The sequence below is a fragment of the Lepidochelys kempii genome, chromosome 3 (assembly GCF_965140265.1).
Source record: "Lepidochelys kempii isolate rLepKem1 chromosome 3, rLepKem1.hap2, whole genome shotgun sequence".
Lineage (NCBI taxonomy): Eukaryota > Metazoa > Chordata > Testudines > Cheloniidae > Lepidochelys > Lepidochelys kempii.
The window spans coordinates 47767159-47780055 of NC_133258.1; the positions used below are offsets into that span (position 1 = coordinate 47767159).

Consider the following 12897-nt stretch of genomic DNA (forward strand, 5'->3'; position numbering starts at 1 on the left):
TAACTGAAAGCTCCCAAGAGGAATCCTGGCTGAGTTTGCCTCTTTTGAAGCACCTGAGAAAGCCAGTGCAAAATCTCCCCCAAATATAACTTGAAAGTAATGATCTCAAACCTGGGTGGAAGGGGGAGTGGAGGACAAGGGTAACAGTAATAAGTTGTCACACTGTATCTTAAACACACATTTCCAAGGTTCAGAGTCTTGCTTTTCAGGGTTTTTTCTGTTTGGGTTTTTTTTTATTATATTGTTGTTATTGTTCTTCCACATTTCATTTATATGATTTCTAAGAAGAGAAGACTACAGTTTGAAACCTTCATGAATAAGTTTTGAGGAGGGAAGTGAAGGACAAGAGGATGGAGACATGTCAGAGTCAGTCAGGAAGAAGCATACTTTGTTTGGTGGAGATATAAGCAAAAACGTCACTGTCCTTAAAATATGAAAAGATCCATTGACATTTTAAAGTTAGATGCCTAAATCTTCAAAAGGCTCTTTATAATATTGTACACTGAAGTTATTGCCTAAAGCCAGGGGAGCCTCAGCAGTACATTTCTAACATGCAATCCCCCAAATTCAGAAAGCTTTCATGGTTAATATAAGGAATCTCTCTTATTTTCTCATGCTATTTAATTTAATCCATACATTTGATATCAGATTCCAAGTCAATGTGGACACAAATTTACTCCTCAGTAAAAATACTGCATTCCTTAAGCTCCCTTGGGTACTACTTGGTTACCAAAGTCTAACAAATGTTTCAATTTGACACTGTAAATGTCAGGACATATAAACAATGCATTGTTTTAGGCACGCTAATATAATCTTTACAAATGAAAAGAACTCATGATATGTGCAGCAAGAATCAATCGTTCAACACATGATTCTAAACCCACTCTGAATCAACACATCAGACCTCTGGCTTTCTTTACAACTACAATAGTTTATATCTTTCAATTTAATATAAGCCTTGAAGCACAGCCATGCCTATTGCTCTAGAAGCAAAAAATACAATACAATTTAAATATAAATATATAAGGATTACATGAAGAAACCGGATATGTAGAAAAAGTGAACTGTTTCTCAGTAATGGAATTCTTAACAAAAAAACGTATTGAAGACGCATATGGGTTGAGATTTTCAAAGATGGCTAGGTGATTTGGCCACGTGCTGAAATTAATTACAGTTGTGTAGAGAGTCAGATTTGAAAATCTCAAGCATGAATTTTTGTATATTAAAGGTTAACTATTAAAAAATGGAACTAGAGAACACTGTGCCAAAATGTCATTATGACGACAACAATTATTATTTTATGATCAGATAATTTTATCAAGGAACCTAATCCATTTTGACCGTCTTCCAATAAAATTAGCTTTGCCCATTCCTCCCTCCCTCCTACACACAGCCAAATCCTATCCTCATCCTAGCATAACTATGTCAGTGAAACTACATCTAAACAAAAATATGTTTCTCCACAGTTAATTATTTTGTTGAAAATTTCAGCAAGCAGGTAGAATTCATAAAGCCATGTAATGAGAAAAATGTTTCCTCTAAAACACCAAAGAGAACTCTGATACCCTTTTTCCTTATGAAACCTACCATCCTTCTGGAGATGATCTTGAATGTTCCTCCAAAGGAGGAATTTAAGATTAAAAACCCTCCAACAAACTTAGCCTTAACTGCACAATTAATCAGCAAAGCAGAATATAATATGTTTTCAGGAATCAAGCTCTAATCTGAACTATACTCTCTGAAGATTTTCCAAGGCACAAATGGCAGTTAAGAGCCTGACTCCTACTGAAAGTAAATGAAAGCTAGGCCCTTAACTGCTATTTGTGCATTTGAAAATATCCACCTCTGTTACAAGAGCTATCTTGATAAAAATACTCTACCCCCATAAGTAATGGGTGACTCTACTGCAGTGGCTTCTAAAATGAATGCTTTAGGCACACCTAATTTTCAGTATATATGTGAATTGCCAATCTCTAGATTAAAAAACATCAGGGGTCCACTCCTGCAATCCTGACTCCCACTGAAGTCAATGGGAGTTTTGCCTGACTACAGACTGCAGGATCAGGACTGTCATTTGCTTCACCAAAGTTGTTTTAGTAGCACTTTGTGGGTTGTATTATTATTTCAAAATGTCTGTCCAAAATATCACTTGTCAATGTTTAGCTGCTTCTACTCTGCTGAAGAGATCTGATCACATGAGGAACATTTAGACTGTAACCAGATCAGCTGGAGCAAAAGATCACAAATGGGATGAAAGAATACCCATTTCACTTCCATGGCTTTTATGCCCTTTTCTATCCCACTAAATGTTCAAATGGCATTTGTTTGGAGAGGCAATTCAAACACATGTACAAAGGAATCTGGCTTTTACCCATTTTGTGAACCATAACATATACTCTTCTGCTAATGCTAATACAGAGGACATCTACTAATTTTAGACCGAAGTGGTATAAAGTGTCAGCTGGCAGATTACTGGCTACCTGAATCTGAGTCTAGAGCAATGAAGTTTTCTGACACAATTAGAGTACTAAACCCGAAGGATAGCTGATTGCTGTCCTATTTCAATGTATATGGTACATTACATGAGTGAAAAATAGTTACTTTTGCATATAAATTATGAAATTACACTTATAATATACTGACATTTCAAGTTCAACAACTAACAGCAGATTTTGGCCCACTCTTCTGAAATGCCGTATTTGACAGAATATATAGATACAGATATGACCCATCAGAAGCCTACACCTGCTCATCTTATTCCCACAGTTTCAATATCATTGATGGAACTACTTGTGTGACTGCAGTGAGCAGAATATAATCCTTAACACGTTTTTCCTTTCAATAAATTATTTCTAATTATTATCAGTAAAACTATATTTGTACTTAACATGCAAGGATTTTAAAAATTGCGACATTACTTATCAACCGATAAAATGACTTGTGCACAAATGCTATTATTATTATTATTTAATAATATTATAAGAAATGTAGAGCTATTTTAATACATTTTCAGTTCAGTTAGGGTCATATTCCAATGTCCTGAAGACAAGTAATTTCAAAGTGAGTTTTCATGTATAAGGACTTGAGTAATAACTTAGACCCCAATCCTACAAACTGATCTGCACAGATGGACTTCTGAAGTCCCTGGGTCACCACACAGATACAAGAGTCCGCCTACACCCATCTACTTGCAGGATCTGGCTCTTCATACGGACTTCAAGATTTTACTTGAGAACTGTAATGTCTTTGTAAGCATTATTTCACCTGTCTGAAAGCTTGGTTGACTACAAGCATTCAGTAGATGAATATTTTCGCCCACTACAGAAAAATCAAGGCTTTGTTAAATTACAAGCCTCTAATGATTCTTTTCAAGAAACATTTCAGGCATGCAGCAATAAGGCTGCATTTATGTCTGACATTTACAAAAAAATTATTCTTTAAGGCCTCAATTCAACAAATTAGTTAAACTTAACTTTAAGCGTTCTTATTCAGCGAAGTACTTAAGCATGTGCATAACTTTAAGCACAATAAAAATCAATGGAACTTAAGCTCATACTTAAATTTAAGTGTGTACTTTAACTAATGGAAATGGAAAAAAAAAATCCTAATCAAAGTCTGTATGAAAAAGAAATAAATGTTATCATTAGGGACCAGTGAATTAGCTATATAGGAACCAGCCAAAATCGTCACCCAAAATGTGCACTGAGCCCAAACCAAGCCTTTTAAGAGAAATTAAAATTATAATTTTTCATATGCCATTCCATCTCCTCTTTCTGACCATAAGCACACGACAGGATGAAATACTTTTAGTATTTTTGAGCCAGTTGGAATTGGGAAGTACCAGAAAATCTATGAGAGACTTTTATTAGTTTTCCAAATAAAGAGCCAAACTCTGATTACTTTTCTCATACATGGAGACCCACAGAAGTATTGGCGCCTTCCGACATAGTCGACATACGAGAGTCAGTTTGTTTCAGCACATCATCTTGTATGAATGTAAACCAGTGAGGAATCCGCAGATGCGTCCCGCACGTCAGGCAGACATGGCCACATGTTCATGCCAGAGCCTGCTTTCTTTGCTCACATTTCTCTTTAGCTTTTTCTGTTCTGCTATTCTACATAGGTTTAGCCACAGACCAACAGGTCTGCGGCCAACCTGACCTGTCAGCAGCAGCAGCTTCCCATGTGCTTGGGTTGAAGCACCCAGCTTTTAGGTGAGCTTTGAGAGTGTCCTTGTATCATTTTCATTGGCCTTCCACCATATGTGCTTCCATTTTTAATTGGGAAGTTGCGTATCATCCATACATACAAGGAGACCAGACCAACGAAGTTGAGCCTGTATGATTAGGGATTTAACTCTTGTCATAAAGCACTGGTCCAGGACTCCAGTGTTTGGTATCCTATCCAACCACTTGATGTTACAGATGAGACACAGACAATGCATGTGAAAATCTTCTAGTTGCTTCAAGTGCCATTTTTACAGCCATAGAGAAGAGTGCTTAACAGGATTGCATGGTAGGCGTGCATTAATCTTGGTGTGAAGTTGAATGCTTCTCACACACTACAGGCAGTGACAAAATCGACCACAGGCAGAACTGGTTTTAGAAATGCACTGAGTGATTTCTTCATCGATCATGGCATTACGAAAGTGCTGTCAAGATAGCAAAATTTTTCTTATCACATTTAGCAATGTATCATCAATTGCAATTTAGGGGGCAAAAAACATTTTTCCTGGAGCAGGCCAGTAAAACACTTCAGTTTTCTTGAGGCTGATAGAGTCCAAATCTAGATCTAGAAAAGCAGTTGATTAGATGCTAGATGTCTTTGACGGTGTAGGATGGTGTACTAAATTCTGCCATCCTCTCCCCATCCATGATCCTCCCCCCCTGAACAGACACTGCAGTTTAAAATGGGAAAAATCTATTTGCTCCACAGCCATTCATATGGACTTTAAAGGAAGCAGTAATCAAATGCTGAAGGTTTTGAGAACTTATTTACATGACACCACCATCACCATAGCAAATTCCAGACCCAGAGCAGCAGGACTGTTTTTCTATGGATGGCCTTGTCAAGCTGAATTTTCTGTCACATAGAGCAGCTTCCTTTCCAGCCAAGATCCATGGCATTCTGGAGTCTGCATGGCCCAGGAAGCTGTGTACATTTATTTAAAAAACATATCTTTTTGAGAATGTTCCTTTATAATTACGATGTATTTATAAACATTTTAAGAATTTTCTCTTTGTTTCAGAATAGACACATAGCTGTTAGATCTAGCTGTTAGATGACACAACCTCAACAGTGATATAAGGGAGGAAACTTTCCTACATAGTTGTAAAAACTAAACTAAATTCATTTTTATGAAACAATTATTTATAATTAACATACCAGAAAAAAGAGGGAGAAGAAAAGATAATAAAATATGACGGATTACAAATGTAGGGCCTGATTCCCTGTTGCATTACTCCAGTTTTACACCAAAGTAACTCTTCTCAAAAGCTATGCATTTAAAGACAGAGACCCCATTTTAAACTACTTTTGTTAGATGGAACAATCCATCCCAGTAATTCACAGTGATAGTGTCTGGTAAATTAAAATGATATACATAGGATGTACAGATTAGAGGTTCTCAAACTGTGGTCCGCGAATAGTTCCCTCTAAGGTGCACACCTGGGCAGCCGCACATGAGAGAATGAAGGGCCACCCACCCAAATAGGTGCCTGGACCCTGGAGAAGACGCACATGTAAGGTGAGGTGGTGGCCTTGGGGGAAATAGGAGCCAGGTGGGAGGGGGCAGTGGGGTGAGAAGAGGGGGTCAGGGAATTTGGGACATGAAGGTCTGCGGCGGCTAGAGAAAGAGGTGACTTTCACCAGCCCCAGGGCTGCAGCTGCCAGGGAGAGACTACCCTCCTTCCCAGCCTCAGCAGCTCTGGCTGCTGAGGCGGGGGAGAGACCCCCGCTCCTTCCCGGCCCTAGCTATGGGACTTCTGAGGCAGGGGAGAGAGGAAACATCCATTGCATTAGAAAGGTAAGAATACTGATATTAAAATATGAGTTGTGTGCTTTTATTTGTAGAACAAAAAAAATAAATTATTAAGCATTTTTTTTAAATAGCACTTTTATCCAAAGCACTTTACAATAGTTAGCTAATGGTACAAACAACATCTGGAAAGATCATTAAGTGGTCCGCCGAGACCCTCAGCAATTTTCAAGTGGTCTGCGAAAAAAGAAGTTTGAGAACCACTGGTATAGATTGAAATGATTCTCATTAAAAACAAAATGATAATGGAAAAACAGGTTAATCACCACCATGGCAAATTAACTATATATGGTTAGGACTGATGTACTAGATGATTAATTTGATCAGTCTTCATTTTCAGACATGTTGATAAGATAATTTAAAGGGTAAAAACAGACCACTTTTGCACTTCTCTGCACATGGAACACCCACTAACGTCAGTGGTGGATTGAAGGACAAAGCCCATAGCTATTAGTAATTATGCTAATCAGTACGTATACTGTATCATTTTGCATCTTCCATGCTAAATCACAAACAAGACAAATCTGTTGTATGTTTCCATATAAAATGTACTGGATATTTTATATCCACCATCACAACAAAGGCATTGCCTTTGACCATTTCTAGAGGAACTACGAACAAAGAAGCAATGTTTCCCGTGAATAAGTGGCTTTATTCAATATGATTTCTGTATCAGCTGAGGTAACGTGATTTTTTACTTTTCATCAGAAGGCTTTAGAAATTCTGCTGTGAGTCAGCTTTAAAAGGATCAATGGGGAAAAAAGGATGGTCAGAGACAACTGACTACTCAGAGACTGAACTGACCAAGAATCAGGACACAACACCCTTTTCTCCCACAGCAAACAGCTCTTCTGTGCTACCTCGGATTTAGTGAACAGTTGCCCAATTATTTACTGTCGCAGCTAAAGACATGGTCAACAGCAGCATTTGCAAGGCACACAAGATACCTTGGTTTCAACTGTTAAAGCGATCAAGTTCTTGTTTATGTAAGGTCTTCCACAACTGTGGTCTATCCTGGCTATATAAAAAGGTGAAGATCAAAACTTTGCAGTTACACTTTAACAGGACTTATTTTTCCGATTCCTCTTTTTTCTAAATCAAATAGCCAGAATTTCTTAATGATACGGCATCATATGATTCCATGCCTTCCAAGAGAGGCAATGAATTTTCTACAGCTGACTCTGCTAGTTACAGTATTCAACAGCTGGGGCATAGATAATTTGGCACCCTGATAACGTCCCAAATGAACACAAGCATATTCTGTAAGCAAAAAAAAATGTTTGAATTAAAGTGATTAAAACTCTTCACCTTGAAAAAGCAAAAACGGAAGTTATTACCTTCTCTGTTAGGTTTTTTTAAAAAAACCTACAAATGCAGTTTCTTTCAAAGTTTTGTGAAATGGCACTCCCTGTTTAAAGCATATATTGCAGCCATTCTTTTCTGATTAGATCAGCTCCCATAGCAAGTCATCAGGATAACAATCACTGTAGTGAAGTCATACTACTGGGACTCTGATGGGAAATCATAACCGGCTTGAAAACACATTGGAAAATAATTTTCCAGTTTTTCAATGTTTCATCATTAAAACAAGCTAAAATCTTTACCGTTTTTCCTAGTGATTGGATGTAACAAGCTGCCAAGTACAGTATATTGATGAGCTAAGTACACCACCAAAAAATGAAAGCAAAAGAAACTGGATGCTTACTAAAACATTTTAAGGAGTTTTCCATATTTTAAAATACAATATGAATGTGTCCAATCCCCCTCCCCACAGATAAGGTAGCAAACTTCAACAATTACAGAACACACTAAAAAAAATAAATAGGTAGCCCCACCTTGTAGCTCTTTGTCAGGCAAAACTACCATTGAAATCAGGGGACTTAGGTCGGTAGGATCAAGCCCTAAAATAATATATCCATTATGAATTGTCCTGGGTTTATCAAGTGACTATATAAACTAGACTGAAACCTACAGATCTGTCTCTGGAAGCAAATTTGGTGGGTTTTTTTTTTGCTGTTGTTGTTGTTTTTTAAAATTAATTTAAATCTGTTCAGCTAAATTTTAAATCACAGCAGCAAAAAATAAATACACTTGAGGGTTTTCAACACTTTTGATCTGATAATCTGAACACAGCCTGCCTGCTTTAAAAATCAACATTTGGAAAAAAAATTAGTCAGAAATGTGTATAAATCACTTTTGATGATGAAAAAATAGAGTGGAACAAACATTTCCTTTTTTAAAGGATCTAATAAACATAATAATTATTTCTCATTTAAAATGTTCTAATGAATTTTATTACAGAAATAGCGTACATGCTCCCTAGATACACTGACACAATAGACACAAAGGAGTCATTTGTCAATAGTGTTAATGATACATGATCTACAACTGAATCAGGCACTCTCAGACCTGATAAATCTCATTTGAAGATAATTAATTTTTGTTTTTAATTTTGCCATTAACAATCAGGATAGAATAAAATTAACACATCTCCAAATAAAACTGCTTTAACTATGCCACTCCCAGTAAACTAAGTGGGAATTCAGTAGCTAACACCCTTACAACTTTTTGGAAATTTATTGTTGGGTATCTTAAAATCACAAAGTCAAGACTTTCTGATATAAAACTGAAACCACCTAGCCCATCAGGGCCCGAGGTATTGCAAAAGCATTCCAAACAGCAAATACCAAATATGTTGCAATGTACACACAGGGACTATTTTCAGGATGAAGATTCAGTATGTTTAATTCCATCTCTTGTTAAAAACTAGATCAAAGTAATGTTTAAGATCTGATCTTAATTAAGGTTTAATATTAACAATGCACTAAAATATAAAATAATGAATTGTGTCCTATGTACCTCTTCCATACCATCAAGGATAAGAAAATAATACAAGCAACATTTCTAATAGAATAAAATGAATTGTCTATATCTTATGTACATTAGAAAGATCTTTCTTCCTGTACTAAATGAAAAAGCTTCATAATGTTGCACGAAGCAGTCGTTCTTACATAATTATAGAAAAGAACAACATATATTAGAGCTTTAAGCACAAAAGGATCTTTCAAAAAACGGTGTGGTGCGTTTTACTGGATTTATTAGGACCATAGGATACAGTTTTATTTACTAGTTCTCACCCCAGACAAGCATCAGTCAGTAGAGTCTTAGAATAATCTCATTGAAATGTCAGTGGTGTCCTCACACTCAGCAAGAAAAGGACAGGTTTCACTTAAGAGCTTTAGTGAAAGAAATCAACAGACTGCTCCATAAGAAATGACCCGCTCCAGGGGGCAATGGATCTTGTCTAAGGACGTTTCAGTACCTTCAACTTCAAACTCTTGTTGGTAGGGGACTGGAATAGCACATATCCAGAGGATCTGATTCTGACCCTTGTTTACTTGCAACCACCAGTGCTATTTAAAGTAAGCCCTACACTATTAGCATATACCCAATAAACCCATGGCCCATGCTGCAGCGCTAATCTACTGTACCTTTGTATCTCTCCAGGACATCTTCGTAAGCCTGTAGGTACTCCTGTTCTTCGGTATAGTGGTAAGCACCAGGGGAGAGGTAACCAGCCATGGCTAGAGGGTAACACTGACCAGTTCACTCCAAGGCTGCAGACAGCACGAAGCCTTGGGAACTGCAAAAAAAAAAAGGCTAGGGGGGGAGGAAGGAGGGGTGCTGTGCAAGCTGGCCGAGGAAACGCCCATGCCCCCTCCCGAGCGGTGTGTGAGCATGTGTGTGGCTCCAATAGCAAGGGCTTCCTCTCGGATTTCATTAGCAGCAAATCCCTGCGCTCGGCTGACGGCCCGAGAGCAGGAAGGCAGCCAGAGCTGCAGCAGCTCCAGGACACCATGGGCGCCACAGCCCGGCCACGGAGGTGACCTCCGGATCCTTCTTCATGAAGACATTTCTACCCCTCTTGATAGTTAAATCGCTCCTGGGTGATCACGCAGGGCCCGATTCTGCTGCTGGCCCCGTTTGTGCAAGTGCACTGAGGGTTTTGCCGGAATGAGAGCTGCAGCAGGAGCCCTTCCCGGAGATTGCTCCGTGTGCCCTCCCTTCCCCGGGCGTCTGGCTCCCTGTCTGGCTCTGGTTTAGCTGCCGTGTTGTGCTTGGCTCGGCGGCCCTGGCCCGGCTTTTCTCTCCAAAGCTCAGTTGGGTGCCGCTAAGAAGCCGCCAGCTGCCCGGGGTCCCTCCCTCCGCGCACCCTTCTCGGGCCAGGTCCTTTCCCTTGCCTCGGTTTCCATACAAACCCCCGGGAAGCCGCTTTCCCCCTCCGCCCCAGCCCGGACAGCAGCAAGCTGCCACCTCCGCCCGCACCTCTGCTCTGCCAGAGGGCCCCGTCCCCCGAGACGTGCCACGCCGGGGGGGGGGGTTTCTATTTTGAACCACCGTGGGCTGCGCAGGACAAGAGAGGCTGGCACAGCCCGCGATGCCTCCCCCGCCGCAGCGCCGGGGGGGGAATCCCGCGGGCCGGGACCCCCCGGGTTAGGGATGCTCAGCAGCAGCGCCCATTTCCCCCTCCCGCCCGGGGGACTGCGGGGCCAGGGGCTCGCTGCTGCTGCTGCAGCAGGTGTCCCCGCCGCTCACACGCGCCGCCGTGTCAGGGAGCGCCAACTGCGCCTGCGCCTCCGGCCGGCCTCTCCCCAAGCCCCGGATCCTCGCGCCTGTCCGCGCGGGCTGGGCCCTTCTGCCCTGCCCATTGCAAAGCCTCACGGGGGCGTCGGCGCCGCGCCGCATCCCGGGCTCCCTGACCCCGCCGTGCAACACCCCCGACACGCACGCGGCTTTCCCGGCCCCGAGTGAGCGGCGCAAGACCCAGGCTCCAGACCGCCCCCTGCCTCGCAGAAATGTACAGCCGGGCTGGGCAGCTGCGCGGTGTCCAAACCATCGCCCCTCGCCATCAACTCAGAGCCCGTAGTCCGGCCCTACTCCCTGCTGCCTCCCTCACCCAGGCCGAGCGCAAGCCCCTGGGTGCTCTGCCCCCATGGCCGGGGGGGGGGGGGCAGCCGCGTGGTAGGGCGTAGTCGGTGGAATTTCCGAGGACTCCTATGAGACCCACGCGGATGCCTGTCTGTCTGCACGATTCCCAGCTCCCTGCTGCCTGCCTCTCCCATCTCCGGGTACCAGCAGCAGGGATCCTACGAGACCTCTCCGCCAGACACAAGGTCTGGAGAAACCTTGGCTCTGCACTGTGCCGGTGCAAATGAAGACAGAGCAGTTTTTCACACTACACCGGCTAAGGGCAGCGATTACCCAGCGGGATGGGGAGGAAAGACCTTTGGCTGCTATACCAACCATCCCCACAGAGGGTCCGAGACCCTGCATCCTCACAATCGCCCCATTAGGTGAAAACATCTTTGAAATAAACCCCGAAGAGGGAAGGGATGAGAGACAAAAAAACAACCTCTGTGGATAACACAGATGGCCACTGCCTTTCCCCAGAATTAATTTACACGGTGTTGTCAATTTTCAGCTGGGGAGAACAAGGCATCTGCCCTGTTTCAATACCATTCGTTGCCACTGTAAGTGACCATCTACATATCAGAACACATTAGTGCCTCTCCTACATTATTCAATCGAGGGGCTCCTAAGCGGCACGGCCCCCAATGTGCCTACATGGACAAAGAGCTGTTCTACACAGACACTGTTACCACATACAACGCCTAAAAGCATATTTAGAGCCCAGCTGGATGATCCCAGCCTCTCCATTGATTTAATGTGGCCTCTCTGCCATTAAGATACAAAAGACAATTAAGTGTGCCTGTGTGTACACCGATCAAGATGTAGACACAATGTGAAATCAGAGTTATTGCGAATGAGCCGCTCACTGCTAATGCGTTCTCACATGAAAGTTTAATGGGCGCACCTGCACATTTTTCATCCTTTTTTTCCCTTTCCCACAAGCATTAATTCACCCAACCGGAAAACATGGCCAAATAGCTCAGTCACTTCTCCACGGCCCTGCAGGATTTTTAAAGGCTATATTCACAATTCCAATGAACAACCCCCCTCGGCATAAATAATTGACATGATCTCTTTCATGCAAGCCCACGGTGTGGGCACATGCGGGTTGGTGGGTCTCACTGGCTGCCTAGAGCCTGGTCTTACCGGCTATCCTAAGCACTGCTCTCTCGGCTGGGTCCAGCACGGAGCCGCCTTGAATTTTCCGCTTGGATCTCTCATGTTTCGGCAGGTTCCAGGGCAGCGTGTCCCCTGGTGCCGGAGACACGGAGCCAGATTTCTGGCTGAAATCATCTTCATCGGAGAAATCCGCAGAGGAAGACATGGAGCATCGGTAGGAGGCGTTTCCGGAGCTCTACAGAAAGAGAGATACACAGAAACTGCATGGATATACAACATATAGTGTGGTCGCCATATAGCCAGCCCAGTCCGCCTGGAGTGTTTTACGAACACCCCACAGAGAAATAAAAATACTGAACAAAATAGGTCGCTCACCATCGTTGTATATTTATATGGGTATGTGTGTGTAACTCCACAGATGGTACTCCCAAAATATCCTGATTTAGTGACACTGCATTTAGGAGGGTTTATGCGGAAGAAGTGTGGCCTGCGGTCAGGCAACCAGCTCACAAATGATCTCGGACTTGCCCAACAATAAACCCAGCAGCAACAAAAAGCTTCCCGGTTACAAACTGATAGCATTTGGCTCCCCCACCAGGCCAAGGAAAAGATTTACCATCACCAGGCTGCTGGTTAAATCATTAATGTAACTCTGTCTAAAAAAAAACCCCCACCAACAAACGCAGGATGCTGAGCCTTTGTTACTGCAAGTAGGTTTCCGAAACCACACCCTGGTAAGTCCCCTGTACCCGCGATCTTCCGGGACTCCC

General features: G+C 42.2%; 2 protein-coding genes across 27 annotated transcripts in view; one reads left to right on the forward strand and one right to left on the reverse strand.

Moving 5' to 3' along the window:
- Positions 1-12897, reverse strand: part of DST (dystonin) — a 470941-nt gene that overhangs the window by 384545 nt on the left and 73499 nt on the right. For 18 of the 26 annotated variants that reach the window (XM_073336274.1, XM_073336294.1, XM_073336272.1 and 15 more), the window contains exon 4: positions 12155-12362. In XM_073336274.1, coding sequence (XP_073192375.1) covers positions 12155-12362 — 208 coding nt within the window. Of the gene's footprint in view, positions 1-9528; positions 9663-12154; positions 12363-12502; positions 12766-12897 lie in introns of those variants that run through there. The other 8 variants (XM_073336295.1, XM_073336285.1, XM_073336284.1 and 5 more) reach the window with 5 other exon arrangements.
- The window catches only part of BEND6 (BEN domain containing 6), a 115674-nt gene continuing 115325 nt past the window's right edge, over positions 12549-12897 (forward strand). The window contains exon 1 of the mRNA XM_073336307.1: positions 12549-12861. The gene's annotated coding sequence lies outside the window, so the exon portion shown is untranslated. The remainder of the gene's footprint in view (positions 12862-12897) is intronic.